This window comes from Macaca thibetana, chromosome 6 (assembly GCF_024542745.1).
Source record: "Macaca thibetana thibetana isolate TM-01 chromosome 6, ASM2454274v1, whole genome shotgun sequence".
In the NCBI taxonomy this organism is placed as follows: Eukaryota; Metazoa; Chordata; class Mammalia; order Primates; family Cercopithecidae; genus Macaca; species Macaca thibetana.
In genome coordinates this window covers 18,246,287-18,259,836 of record NC_065583.1, presented here as the reverse complement: position 1 = coordinate 18,259,836, position 13,550 = coordinate 18,246,287, and the positions used below count along the sequence as shown (strand labels likewise).

The following is a 13,550-nucleotide window of genomic DNA, read 5'->3' as shown; positions in this document are numbered from 1 at the left end:
TTATGATGTTATTTTTTAGATAACTATGTTTTTCTTAATTTAATTTTTCCATGCAGAAAAGCTGGAAAAGAAAATACAACAGCAGAATTAACTGAAGAAATTAACAAGTGGCGTCTCCTCTATGAAGAACTATATAATAAAACAAAACCTTTTCAGGTTTGTCAGATAGGAGTAAACTTGTGTTTATTTTAGGAATTCACTTTGTTCCCTATTATATAGTGAGGACAGTGACTTGGGTTTTCTGCAAGATCATTTTGCTGTGCACTTACAGTGCCAATTTAGCTCACTATTAAAGGTTTATTGTTAAATTACTATGCATAACTTTTTCCCACATTTTTGAAGTATAATTAACAAATTTAATTGACATAATTTTTTCAATGGACCCTTTGTGGTTTAAAAAAAAACTGTAATGAGGAACTTAAAAGTTTGGCTCAGAGGGCTTGCCTGGTATGAGCTTTTGATAATTAACCAATTTTAATTTGTGATATGACTTACCTTATTGCAAATATTCATTGTTTCTCAATACACTGATCTTTTAAAAGAAAAAAGAATAAATGCTGATTTTGGAACTTAGATAGAAGTACAGTATTGGTTATAATGTGGTGATCTAACTGATACAGATAAAACTGGCCAGCTGGCTTTTTTACCTTGTTTGTTTTCCTCTGTTTTAATGATCTTTAAAATGAAAAATACAAAGTTTAAAAGAGTTTTGTAGAGAATCTATGGAGAGCCCTGAGAATATGTAAACATACCCTGTTTTTTTTTTTTTTTTTTTTTTTTTTTTTTTTTTTTTTTTTTTTTGAGACGGAGTCTCGCTCTGTCGCCCGGGCTGGAGTGCAGTGGCCGGATCTCAGCTCACTGCAAGCTCCGCCTCCCGGGTTCACGCCATTCTCCTGCCTCAGCCTCCAGAGTAGCTGGGACTACAGGCGCCCGCCACCTCGCCCGGCTAGTTTTTGTATTTTTTTAGTAGAGACGGGGTTTCACCGTGTTAGCCAGGATGGTCTCGATCTCCTGACCTCGTGATCCGCCCGTCTCGGCCTCCCAAAGTGCTGGGATTACAGGCTTGAGCCACCGCGCCCGGCCGTAAACATACCCTGTTTTTATTTGTGTTTTTAATTTTCTTTAGTGTTTATGGTTTACATGAAACTGGTATGATCAAACTGTTTTAAGTCTTTATTTTAAAAATCTTTTTCAGCTACAACTAGATGCTTTTGAGGCAGAAAAACAGGCATTGTTGAATGAACATGGTGCAGCTCAGGAACAGCTAAATAAAATAAGAGATTCATATGCTAAATTACTGGGTCATCAGAATTTGAAACAAAAAATCAAGCATGTTGTGAAGTTGAAAGATGAAAATAGCCAACTCAAATCGGTTTGTAAAGTGACATTTCATTTTATTAAAGATATTGGAGGGAGTGGGGGTTATTCTAATTATAATACTTAAATAAAATGAAAATCTTTGATATCAGGAAAAAAAAAAGTTTATAGAGGAAAATTGGGCTGCAATTTAGTGGATTTATTTTAGAGTGTTGACCAGATGGGCCTTCAATGTTCTAAAGTTTTCTAGCTACCTTCTTAATATATTGAAAATTACTAGAGTAATTGGATGAATGCATTAAGCTTTACATATCTATTTCCATTTGTAAAATTGCAAACTCCTTGATGTAAAACTGTAAAGAGAAGCAGTGTTCAAAAATAGTTGGGCATTTAAATTTTTTAACATATGTATCAAGATATAATTGACATCCCATACAATCTACCCATTGAAAGTGGACAATTCAGTGTTTTTTAGTATACATATACAGATATGTGCAACCGTCACCATAGTCAATTTTAGGACATTTTCCTCACCTCAAAACAAAACCCTGTTATCCTTTTCCTAACACTCTCCTATCTCCTCACCCCACCCTTCAGCCCTAAGCAACCACTAATCTACTTTCTGTCTCTGTTGATTTCCCTATTACAGACCTGACATATTCATGGATTCAGATAATATGTGGCCTTTTGTTACTGGCTTCTTTCAGTCAATTAGCATAGTATTTTCAAGATTCATTTGTGTTGTAGCATGGAGAGTACTTTTTTTTTTTTATAGCCTAATAATTCATTATGTGGTTAAACCACATTTTATTTATTCATTTGTAAGTTGATAAACAATTGTTTGCACATTTTGGCTATTACAAATAATAGCCATAAACATTCATATACAAGTTTTTATATGGACATTTGTTTTTATTTCCCTGGGAAATAATGGGAGGGAAGTTGCCAGATCATTTGATAACTCTACGTTTAATCATTTCAGGAAGTATCAGACTAGATTCTGATGAGATCGGGTACGTTCAGGGTGGTATGGCCATAGAAAGGTCAGACTGTATTCAAAAATGGCTCATACCAGTCTATATTCTACAGGCAGTATATGAGGGTCCCAATTTCTCCACATAGTTACCAACATTTGTTATTATCTGACTTCTTTATCTCAGCCATTGTATTTGGTATAAAGTGGTATCCCATTGTGGCTTAACTTGCACTTTCTTAATTGGTAGTAATGTTGGTCATCTTTTCATGTGCTTACTGGCCATTTGTATATCTTCGTAAAAGAAATGTCTGTTCAGACTCTGCTCATTATTAAATTGGATTATTTGTCTTTTTATTATTGTGAGAATTCTTCATCTATTCTGGACACAAGTCTCTTATGTATTATTTGCAAATTTATTCTCCCATTCTGTGCATTGTCTTTTCACTTTCTTGATGTTGTCCTTTGACCCAAAAAACTTTTATGAAGTCCAGTGTGTCTATTTTTTTGTTTGTTTGTTCCTTGGTATCTATCTCCTCTGCCAAATTCAAGGTCAGGAAGATTTACCCCTGTGTTTTCTTCTAACAGATCTATGGTTTTAGCTCTTACATTTAGATTATTGATTGATTTTGAGTTAATTTTTGTATGTGGTGTGAGGTAAGGGTCCAGCTTCATTCTTTAGCATGTGGACATGCAATAGTCCCCACACTATTTTTTAAAGAGAATATTCTTGCCTCCAGTTAATGGAGTTAACATCCAATTAAAAAATCATTTAGACTGTACATGTATGGGTTTATTTCTAGACTCTCACTGTCTTCCATTGATCTATACATCTATGTGCCACCACACTGTCTTGATTACCGTTGTTTTGTAGTAAGTTTTGAAATCAGGAAGTGTGAGTCCTCTTTGTAGTTTTCAATATGGTTTTGTCTATTCTGGACCTCTTGCAATTCTATAGTGATTTTGGAATCAGTTTTTTTTTTTTTTTTTTTTTTGAGACGGCATTTCACTCTGTCACTCAGGCTGGAGTACAGTGGCGCGATCTCAGCTCACCGCCAGCTCTGCCTCCCAAGTTCACGCCATTCTCCTGCCTCAGCCTCCCGAGTAGCTGGGGCTAGAGGTGCCCACCACCACGCCCAGCTAATTTTTTGTGGTTTTAGTAGAGACAGGGTTTCACTGTGTTAGCCAGGATGGTGTCGATCTCCTGACCTCGTGATCCGCCCACCTCGGCCTCCCAAAGTGCTGGGATTACAGGCGTGAGCCACTGTGCCCAGCCTGGAATCAGTTTTTCTACAAAGAAACCAGCTGGGATTCTGATGGGAACTGCATTGAATCTATAGATCAGTTTGGGACATATTATTATCTTTACTAGGTTAAGTCTTCTAATATATGAATATGGGATATTTTTCCAAGTATTTAGATATCATTTAATTTCTTTCAACAATGTTTTGTAGTTTTCAGAGTATAAGTTTTCCACTTCTTTTGTTAAATCTATTACTATTTTATTCTTTTTGATGCTATTGTAAAAGAAATTGTTAATTTCATTTTTGGATTGTTCATTGCAAGTGTATAGAAATACAATTGATTGGCCGGGTGCGGTGGCTCAAGCCTGTAATCCCAGCACTTTGGGAGGCCGAGACGGGCGGATCACGAGGTCAGGAGATCGAGACCATCCTGGCTAACACGGTGAAACCCCGTCTCTACTAAAAAATACAAAAAACTAGCTGGGCAAGGTGGCGGGTGCCTGTAGTCCCAGCTACTCAGGAGGCTGAGGCAGGAGAATGGCCTACACCCAGGAGGCGAAGCTTGCAGTGAGCTGAGATCCGGCCACTGCACTCCAGCCTGGGCGACAGAGCGAGACTCCATCTCAAAAAAAAAAGAAATACAATTGATTTTAATATATTTATCTTGTATCCTGCACACTTGCTAAACTCATTTTAGTTCTAATAGTTTTTTAGTGGATTCCTTAGGATATTCTTATGGAAGATCATGTCTTTTGCAAATAGAGATGGTTTTACCTATTTTCCAATCTGGATGCCTTTTATTTCTTTTTCTTGTTTAATATCTCTGGCTAAAACCTGTAGTATAATACAATGTTGAATTTAGAAATAATGAAAATGGATGGACAGACTTTCTTTGTTCCTGATCTAGGGGGAAAGCATTCAGTCTTTCTCCATGATATATGATGTTAGCTATACGATGTATGTAGAGTGACATTATTAGATGTTGATTTGTCAGCCAGGCGCAGTGGCTTACGCCTGTAATCCCAGCACTCTGGGAGGCCAAGGCAGGTGGATCACCTGAGGTCAGGAGTTTGAGACAAGCCTGGCCAATATGGTGAAACCTCATCTCTACTAAAAATACAAAAATTAGCTAGGTGTGGTGGCAGGCACCTGTAATCCCAGCTACTTGGGTAGGAGAATCTCTTGAACTCAGAAGACAAAGGTTGCTGTGAACTGAGATGGAGCCATTGAGCCTGGGAGACAACAGCGAAACTCCGTCTCAAAAAAACAAAGATGTTGATTTGTCACAGATGCTCTTTATCAAGTTGAGGAAGTTCCCTTCTGTTTCCTACTTTGTTGAGCATTTTTATATGAAAGGGTGATAAATTCTATCAAGTGCTTCTTCTATTTCTATTGAGATTATCACGTAATTTGTTTTTTATTCTGTTGATATATTTTATTGATTTTTAGATGTTAATCTAACCTTCTGAGATAAATCCCACTTGGTTATGGCATATAATTATTTTTATATGTTGCTGAGGGGTTTTTTGGTCCATATTCCTAGGAGATACTGGTCTATGGGTTTTCTTTGTTTTGTTTTTGTTTTTTTAATGTCTGTCTCATTTTGGTATCAGGGTAACGGTGACATCATAAAATGAATTGAGAAATGTTCCTTCTTTTCTATGTGGAATGGTTTTTGAATAATTGGTGTTAATTCTTCATTGAATATGTAGTAGAATTTATTGGTGAAGCCATCTGGACCTGGGCTTTTCTTGTGAATATTTTTTGATTACTAATTCAATATCGTTACTTGATACAGGCTTATTCAGATTATCTCTTTCTTCTTGAGTCGGTTTTCTTCTTGAGTAGTTTATGTCTTTCTATAAATGTGTCTAATTTGTTGGTATATAATTGTTCATAGTATTCCTTTATAATATCTTTTATTTCGGTAAAGTCAGTAGTAATGGCTCCTCTTTATTTTTGATTCTAGTAATTTGAGTCTTTTTTTATTTAAGTTTCTTTCTTTTTAAAAATTTTTAGTAGAGAAAGAACTTTATTTTTGTTTGGTTGGTTTTTGGGGTTTTTTTTGAGACAGGATCTCACTCTGTCACCAGGCTGGAGTGCAGTGATGCAATCACAGATCACTGCAGCCTCGACCTCCCTGGACTCAGGTGATCCTCCCACCTCAGCCTCCCAAGTAGCTGGGACTACAGGTGTGCACCACCACACCTGGCTAATTTTTCTACTTTTTGTAGAGACAGAGTTTTGCCATGTGGCCCAGGCTGGTCTGGAACTCCTGGGCTCAAGCAATCTACCTGCTTTGGCCTCTCAGAGTGCTGGGATTATAGGCTTGAGCCACTGCACCTGGCCAAGAACTTTTCTTTTTTATGATTTCATCTTTTGTTTTAGATGTGAGGGTACATATGCAGATTTGTTACATAGGTGCATTGCATGATACTGAGGTTTAGGGTATGACTGGTCCCATCACCCAGGTAGTAAGGATGGTGCTCAGTAGGCGGTTTTTCAGCCCTTGTTTAATGGCTGAAAAATCCAACATCCAGTTACTCTCAAAGACATTTTTTCTCCTTTTGTCCAAATGTATAGGTTATACTTTTCTGTTTACTGGCATGCCTTGTAATTTTTCATTGGAGAGTAAATTTTTAGATCATATGTTGTAGCATTTCTGGGTACAGCTCCCCCTCCTTTTGGGGCTTTTTATTTGCTTATTTGCTTAATGAGCGGCTCAATGATTTTAGTGAAGCCTATCCTACTACTTCCCCAGACCCCAACAGTGTTGTGCCTCTGATGTTGCTGTGCAGGGAGGTACAGTTTTAGGTATATCCACAATTACCCTGGGATGACACTTGCTTTGGTAGGGTTGCCTTCCTCTCTTTCTGTGAACATAGTAGGCTATAAACTCCAGTAGATGCTGGCTCCTTGCTTTATTATTTTCAACAGTACCCTAGGGCATAAATTGCTGTATCAACTAATCCAATCAAATTCTGGCCCCTCTGTAGGGATTGCATCTGAGAGCAGTGCTGGATATTTATTGACTACAGAAGGGCTTGTCCCAGCTGTCTTATTCCCTAGTTTTCTCCTGCAAACTAACTAGTCTGCTGTTGAGCCTATATCTTAAATCTCCTCCCAATTCTCTATCACTATAACCACCACTGTTCTTTCATGGTCCCCAACCTTTTTGGCACCAGGGACCATTTTTGTGGAAGGCAATTTTTACACAGACCGGATCACCCAGCTCGTGATTGGTTGGTGTGGATGGTTTTGCGATTAAACTGTTCCACCTCAGATCATCAGGCATTAGATTCTCATAAGGAGCATGCAACCTAGATCCCTCACACGTGCAGTTCACACTAGGGTTCACACTCTTATGAGAATCTAATGCTGAAGCTGATCTGACAGGAGGAGGAGCTTGGGGGTAATGCTTATGCTTCCTGGCTCACCATTCACCTCCTGCTCTGCAGCCCGATTCCTAACAGGTCATGAACAGGTATCGATCTGTAGCCCAGAGGTTGGGGACCCCTGCTTTAGAGCACCATTAGGCTTCAGCTTCTCCAAGCTCTGTTGCAGGTGAAGTCAGTTCCTTTGAAAAGAAATGAGGAGCTACCTGTTTTATGGCCTACTTGCCTTTTCCGCCCTCCTTTCCCCCTCCCCTGACAATATCTCTGAGCCAGAACTAGAACTGAAATTGGGGACAATGGCAGTTTTCTGTCTGAGAGACATCTCTGCCCTAGGAGCTGAGTTTTCAGTGGACTTGTGGGGAAGAGATGAGGAATCGCCCCAGGCCCTCTTGACTCACCTCTCCTGGTGTAGAACCATCCCCCTCATGAGCCAGAGAAAGGGTGATCAGGGGCCCAGCATTTTCAACACGCTGTGCCCAAGGTGAGCCCCTGTTCCATGAATGGGGCTGAGTGGAGGAAGGGATCCCCCACCTCACAACTGCATTTGTCCAAGATATAACCACAGCCACAGGGAGCTGGGGACAAGATGAGAAACTCTGATGTCCTGGTCCTCCTGGGAGGGAAGCTTCTGACTCAGAGGTGGGGGAAAAGAGGGCCCTGTGCTTTTGATTGTAGCCATCTGGCATGGACTTTGCCTTGCTAAGCTGGGAGTGGGAAGAGGGGAAGGAGTTTTGGCTTCAATACTGCAGACTTTCATCTTTCTCACCAAATTTTTGCAGATTTTCTTCAATAGACATTTCTTCATTTGCTGTTTTTCCCTTAGGTCAATTTTCAGAGGCTTTAACTGGTTAACATCTTATGACTTTTAGTTTCACTAGGGAGTAGGTCAGCAGAACTTTCATGCTGTCATGCCAGAAGTCCATCTCAGCAGTTACTTTTGAGTTGAACTTTTATCAGAAAAATAGCTTTGTAGCTGTAGAAGGGCAAGGAGATTTAAGACTATCTCCTTTGTCATAGCTGTTTCAAGTCATTTTGTAATTCAGTCTTAAAGCCTCTGTCTAGCAGTGATTGTTGCCATTGGGTGTGATAGTACATAAACAACTCTGGAATTTGCCCACAACATTGGTAACACATTTCACTGACATAATCTTTAATAATTGTTTATTACCTTTTTTTTTTTTTTTTTTTTTTTTTACCTAGGAAGTATCAAAACTCCGCTGTCAGCTTGCTAAAAAAAAACAAAGTGAGACAAAACTTCAAGAGGAATTGAATAAAGTCCTAGGTATCAAACACTTTGATCCTTCAAAGGCTTTTCATCATGAAAGTAAAGAAAATTTTGCCCTGAAAACCCCATTAAAAGAAGGTAAGACATGAATAAATATATAAAAGTGTCCTCTTCCTTTGGATTTGCTTTCACAGCATTTAGCAAGTCATCCATCTTATGAACTGTGAAAATTTGTTGACACCTTCTGATAAAAGCAATTCTTACTGAGATTGTTGTGTACAAATGACTGTTTTTTCCCTCCTTCTACACTTTCTTTTCTGTATACCTGGATTCTGCCTGTTCTTCAAGGCTGGGTCAAATTATATCTTCCTTGAAGCTTTGCCTGACTATTTTCCCCCTGTCCACACTCCCCAATTTTACTCCCTCTATAATACCCTTAGCATTTTAACCTAAATGTCTCTTAGGTCCTTAATCATTTTCTAATTTCTAGTTTTGGAGAAGTAATTTCTTATTTCTTGACTGGGAATGTTTGTCTTTCACAATAAATTAAAATTGGTTGAAATGATAAAGACTTGTAAATAAAATTATCTTGCAGAATATATTGCTTCATCTGCCTAGAGAAGATACAAGGCCTGTTTTTAGTTTATAACGATGGATAAATTCGTTTTAATCTAGATTACTAATACTTCTTTTCAATAATTCTTCTAGGCAGTACAAACTGTTACTGAGCTCCTATGGAGTGACAAGAATCATGGAAGTAAACATCTGAAAAACGTGTTGAAGATTATTTCATTCGTATTGTTGTTATTGATGTTGTTATTATGTTTGACATGGTATTTTATAATGTTGTATTTAATTTTAACTGCCAATCCTTAAATATGTGAAAGGAACATTTTTTACCAAAGTGTCTTTTGAGATTTTATTTTTTCTTGTAAATGCCTCCTGCCTAATGCTCACCTTTATCACCTCATTCTGAACCCTCTCACTGGCTTTCCAGCTTACAATGCATCTCATCAACTTAATATTCCTTTAAAAGTCAGTATCATATTATTATTCTGTTCTGAAACCTTACTTTCAAGAGTCTAATCCCCAGATTTTTTAGCTTGATCCTGGAGGTCTTTTCTAGTCTGAGCTTCTTTAGCTAGGCTAAAACACCTTGGTTTATTCTTGCCTCTACTTCAATTCTGATAATGCTCACCTATCATCCTTCCACTTGTCCAGTTGAAATAAGAAATTTAAGAACGAGCCTAACTTCATAGGAACCTCTCCATTTTTAATCAGTTGTTTAATAATTTACAGGTTCTTAGGCTCCATCCTGTTTGTATGAAATTATAATCTGTGATTTGGCCTTAAGCCTGCATTTTTAACAAACTCTTCAGTTAATTCTTAAATACACTGAAAATCTGAGAAACTCTGCATGTAACTATTTCTTTAGAGTTTGTCATATACTGCTTGTCATCTACATGTCTACTGAGCATTTGATTAATATTTGTGTAATATGAAATAAAATTACACAGTGAGTCATTTAACCAATTAATTTTTCAACTTTATTTTATGAAGTTACATTAATGCTTCTATATAAGATGTATTTATTATCTCTTCCCTACCCACACCACCTTGTCCCCAGAATCACAAAAGATACTGTTTAGAAAGTGGTAAATCTCTCTCTAAAATGTCTGTTTTGCACATTGGTATAATATTGATAAGCTACCTTTTTTATAATATGTCCTCATTGATCGACCAACAGGGACTATCAGTCAGAATTGCTTTTCATAATTATTTTATTAGATCTTAATACATGGTTGAATTTTAAAATGCAGTTTTTTAAATTAAATTCAGAAGAAATGTAGGAATTGAAAAATTGTCCAATAAAATGGTTTAATGGGCTGCGCACAATGGCTCACGCCTGTAATCCCAACACTTTGGGAGGCTAAGGCGGGAGGAATTCAAGATCAGCCTGGGCAACATAGTGATCCCTCATCTCTAAAAAATATATAAATAAATAATAAAATGCTTCAGGACTCCTACTTTTAGCCAAGATGGGGTAATAAGATGAACAACCAGGTGCACTGCCCAAAGTTCTGCCCACTGGGAGGATTTCTCTTCACCACTGTCCTTCAGGGATGTCCCAGAGAAGGGCTGGCATACTGTAGCTATCCAATTTCAGGTGATGCCTACATATCACACAGAAACATCTATAAACTAGGCCCATGTCATTTATTCCTGTCAATTCATCATAGGGAACTCCCCATGAGCTTGGGAGAAAAAAGGCAAGGTAGCAGGAACAGGGACCATGGGCATTTGGGTCACTTCTTCATGTAACTTACTTTTGCCTTCAGGTCCTGCCTGGGCCCAGTCACATACATAACACGTTCTTTGATGATGTACTCCTGCTGTGCACACCCAGCATTATGGCTTATGGGTCAGATAACACCCAACTCATCATGGGCAGCTCAGGTCACATGGTAACTTAATTGACCATGGTAAGCATTCAGTCCCTACTGAAGCCCAGCAGTAGGCCAAGAGCTGTTTCTCAAAAGAGTAGTTATCTGCATAGGATAGCAGGTCTTTCTTCAAAATACTAAGGGTCTGCACTGAGATTCATCTATACGGGCCTGCCAAAGGTTCCAGCAGCATCTCTATCTGCCACTGACACTTCAAATACCATTGGATCTGCACGTTCATATGTCCCAAGCAACAAAGCAGCTTACACAATAGCCTGGACCTATTGCAGAACCTTTTCCTATTCTGAGTCCTACTCCAAACTAGCAGCTTTTCAAGACACTCAGTAAATGGGCCAGAGTAACAAACCCAAATCCAAAGAGGGCTGCCACATGTCATGCCTCTTCTGGTTGTAGGAGGGGGCAGATGCAAAAACTTACCTTAGGAGGGGTATCTCAATATGCCTTATACCACTGGACCCCTAGAAATTTTACTGAGACATGAAAAAGCCTTTGAATTTTTGTTGGATTTACTTCCCACTTCTGATATGCACATGTTTTACCAATAGTTCTGGAGTAGTTGCTACGTCTCACTCATTAAGTCCAGTGAGCATAATGTCATCAGTGTAATGGGTCAATGTGATGTGGAAAGAAAAGGCAATAAAGATTCCTGTGAACAAAATTAGGACAGAGCTGGTGAGTTGATATACCCTGAAGTAGGACATAAAGGTGCATTTCTAGCCTTGCCAGCTAAAAGCAAACTGCTTCTGGTTGGCCTTCTAGACAGGGATGGAGAAAAAGGCATTTGCCAGATCAGTAGATGCATACGAGGAACCAGGGTTTATGTTAATTTGCTCAAGCAATACATCTGGTACAGCAGCTGCAATTGGAGTCACCACCTAGTTAAGTCTGTGATAACCCACTGTTTTTCTCCAAGATCCATCTGTCCTCTGCTCTGGCTAAATAGGTGAGTTGAATGGAGATATGGTAGGAATCACCACCCAGCCTTCCTTCAAGTACTTACGGTGGCACTAATCTCTTCACTCCCTATAGGAATTAAACATTGCTTTTGGTTTACTATTTTCCTAAGTACAGATAGTTCTAGTGGCTTCTACTTGGCCTTTTCTACCATAATAGCCCTCACTCCATAGGTCAGGAAACCAATGCGTGGATTCTGTCAGCTGCTGACTATATTCTAATTATACATTCTAGAACTGGGGGATAACCACAGAATAGGTTCAGGAATTCACTGGGGCCATTGTGAGATGGAACTAAGCTAAAACTCTGTTCATCACCTGACCTCCATAAGCTGCTACCCTGACAGTAGCACTTTGGATCTCCTGAAATTAGTGTCACTTCAGAGCCAGTGTCCACTAGTTCACAAAAGATCTGATTATTCCCTTTTTCTAATGCACAGTTACGTTGGTAAAAGGCTGTACGTCCCTTTGGGGAGGACTAGGAGAAAGACTAACAGTATAAACATTTGGTTATGGACCAGGGTCCCCTTGAGGTCCTCCCCTTCAATCGAAGGGTTTTGGCTCTATAAAATGGCTCAAGTCTGGGAATTAAGGGACCACAATTCTCTGTTTTTATGATTCAAGTTCAACTTTTGTCACTTGACTTAGAAGTTTTCTGCTCATACAGATCAAGTAAGACTTTAGTAGGCTTCCTATCTATTTCACTTCTAGGAAAACCATGATCAACTAGCCAAAGCACAGGTCTACACAAGTCAGATTATTCTGATTGTTCCTTTGGTTCTGTCATTATGATAACCACATCACCTTGCCTTTGGTGGTTGAGTCCCATTACTTGACCCATGCCACCCTGGGATATGTTACTTCCATTATATTTAGGTTTTCCAGTTCATTGACTGCAGTGAGCTCTGGCCTACAGAGAAGAGCCATCACAGAGTTCTGAAAAAGGTGCTGGAACGCTCCTCGTAAATTTATTTCTCATAGTATTGGTGAAAGGTATACTTTCTTGACATTCCCAGTGTGGATGAGTAGTTCTTAAATGAAAAATCTACTCCAATTTCCCAATATTCCTAAACCTTTTAATCCCATCCTCTAGATTAAACCAAGGCATGTCCAGCCCTTCCAATTCATCTTTTCCATGTTTCAGTAAGCCTATTAACCCGTATGCACCCTTTCTAATTCCCCAAGCTGCAGTGTTAAATGCAGACTCTTTGCTTAGTGAGCCCATGTCAAGAAATTTGACCTGATCCAACTTTTTGTTCCTTCCATCATTTTCCGACACCTTTATTATCCATTCTCGCATATGTTCCCAGATTTTTGTCTGTAAAAATTAGAGACTTTGAGTAACTCTTTGGAGTATAGCACATCTCTTCATGGGTAACACTTTGTTCCTGTCTAGTTTCAGGTCTAGAAGCAAAGAAGGGTGGTGGAGATGGGTCTGGAGGAGAACGGGCATTGTCTTGTATATCAACTGCCTCAAAGGAGACCGTTACAATTTCCTCAGGCAATGCAGTGTTAATCATCTCAGACAGGTTGGAGGGTGCTATCACTGGAAATGGAGAAGCTGCTTCCACTGGGGTTGAGAAGTCTCTCCACCAGCAAAGAAGACTCATCAGAATTTATGGGCTTAATGTCCCCAGCTTCATCAAGGTCTTCCTACATGTCCAAATTCTAATTTATAGAATCTCATTTTTTTCAGTAAGTGCCCTCTTTTTAACAATAGTCACTCTGCAAGGCTGGAATTCTAATTTGTGTTGTAATTCAGCCAGTCACAGGATGAGATGCTGTGTTTGATTTTCAACAGTCTCGGCTCTGGGAATACAGGAGATAGGGTTTTCTTCAGAGTGTACATAGAAGCTTTCTGATTATTTATGGAGTACTTGAGCTGGGAATAAAAATCCCTACACTCACCTTTTTTAGCACCACTTTATCCAGTGACATTAGAAACAACCAACTGTCCTCATTATACTGATTAAGAGGC

General features: G+C 38.9%; 2 protein-coding genes across 5 annotated transcripts in view; one reads left to right on the top strand and one right to left on the bottom strand.

The window, feature by feature from the left end:
* HMMR (hyaluronan mediated motility receptor) overlaps positions 1–9,687 on the top strand; it is a 34,071-nt gene extending 24,384 nt beyond the window's left edge. For all 4 annotated transcript variants that reach the window (XM_050792693.1, XM_050792690.1, XM_050792692.1 and 1 more), the window contains 4 exons: positions 57–156; positions 1,196–1,372; positions 8,130–8,292; positions 8,863–9,687. In XM_050792693.1, coding sequence (XP_050648650.1) covers positions 57–156; positions 1,196–1,372; positions 8,130–8,292; positions 8,863–8,882 — 460 coding nt within the window. In that variant the 3' untranslated portion in view covers positions 8,883–9,687. The remainder of the gene's footprint in view (positions 1–56; positions 157–1,195; positions 1,373–8,129; positions 8,293–8,862) is intronic.
* The window catches only part of NUDCD2 (NudC domain containing 2), a 991,190-nt gene that overhangs the window by 33,868 nt on the left and 943,772 nt on the right, over positions 1–13,550 (bottom strand). The gene's annotated exons all lie outside the window — the stretch shown is intronic.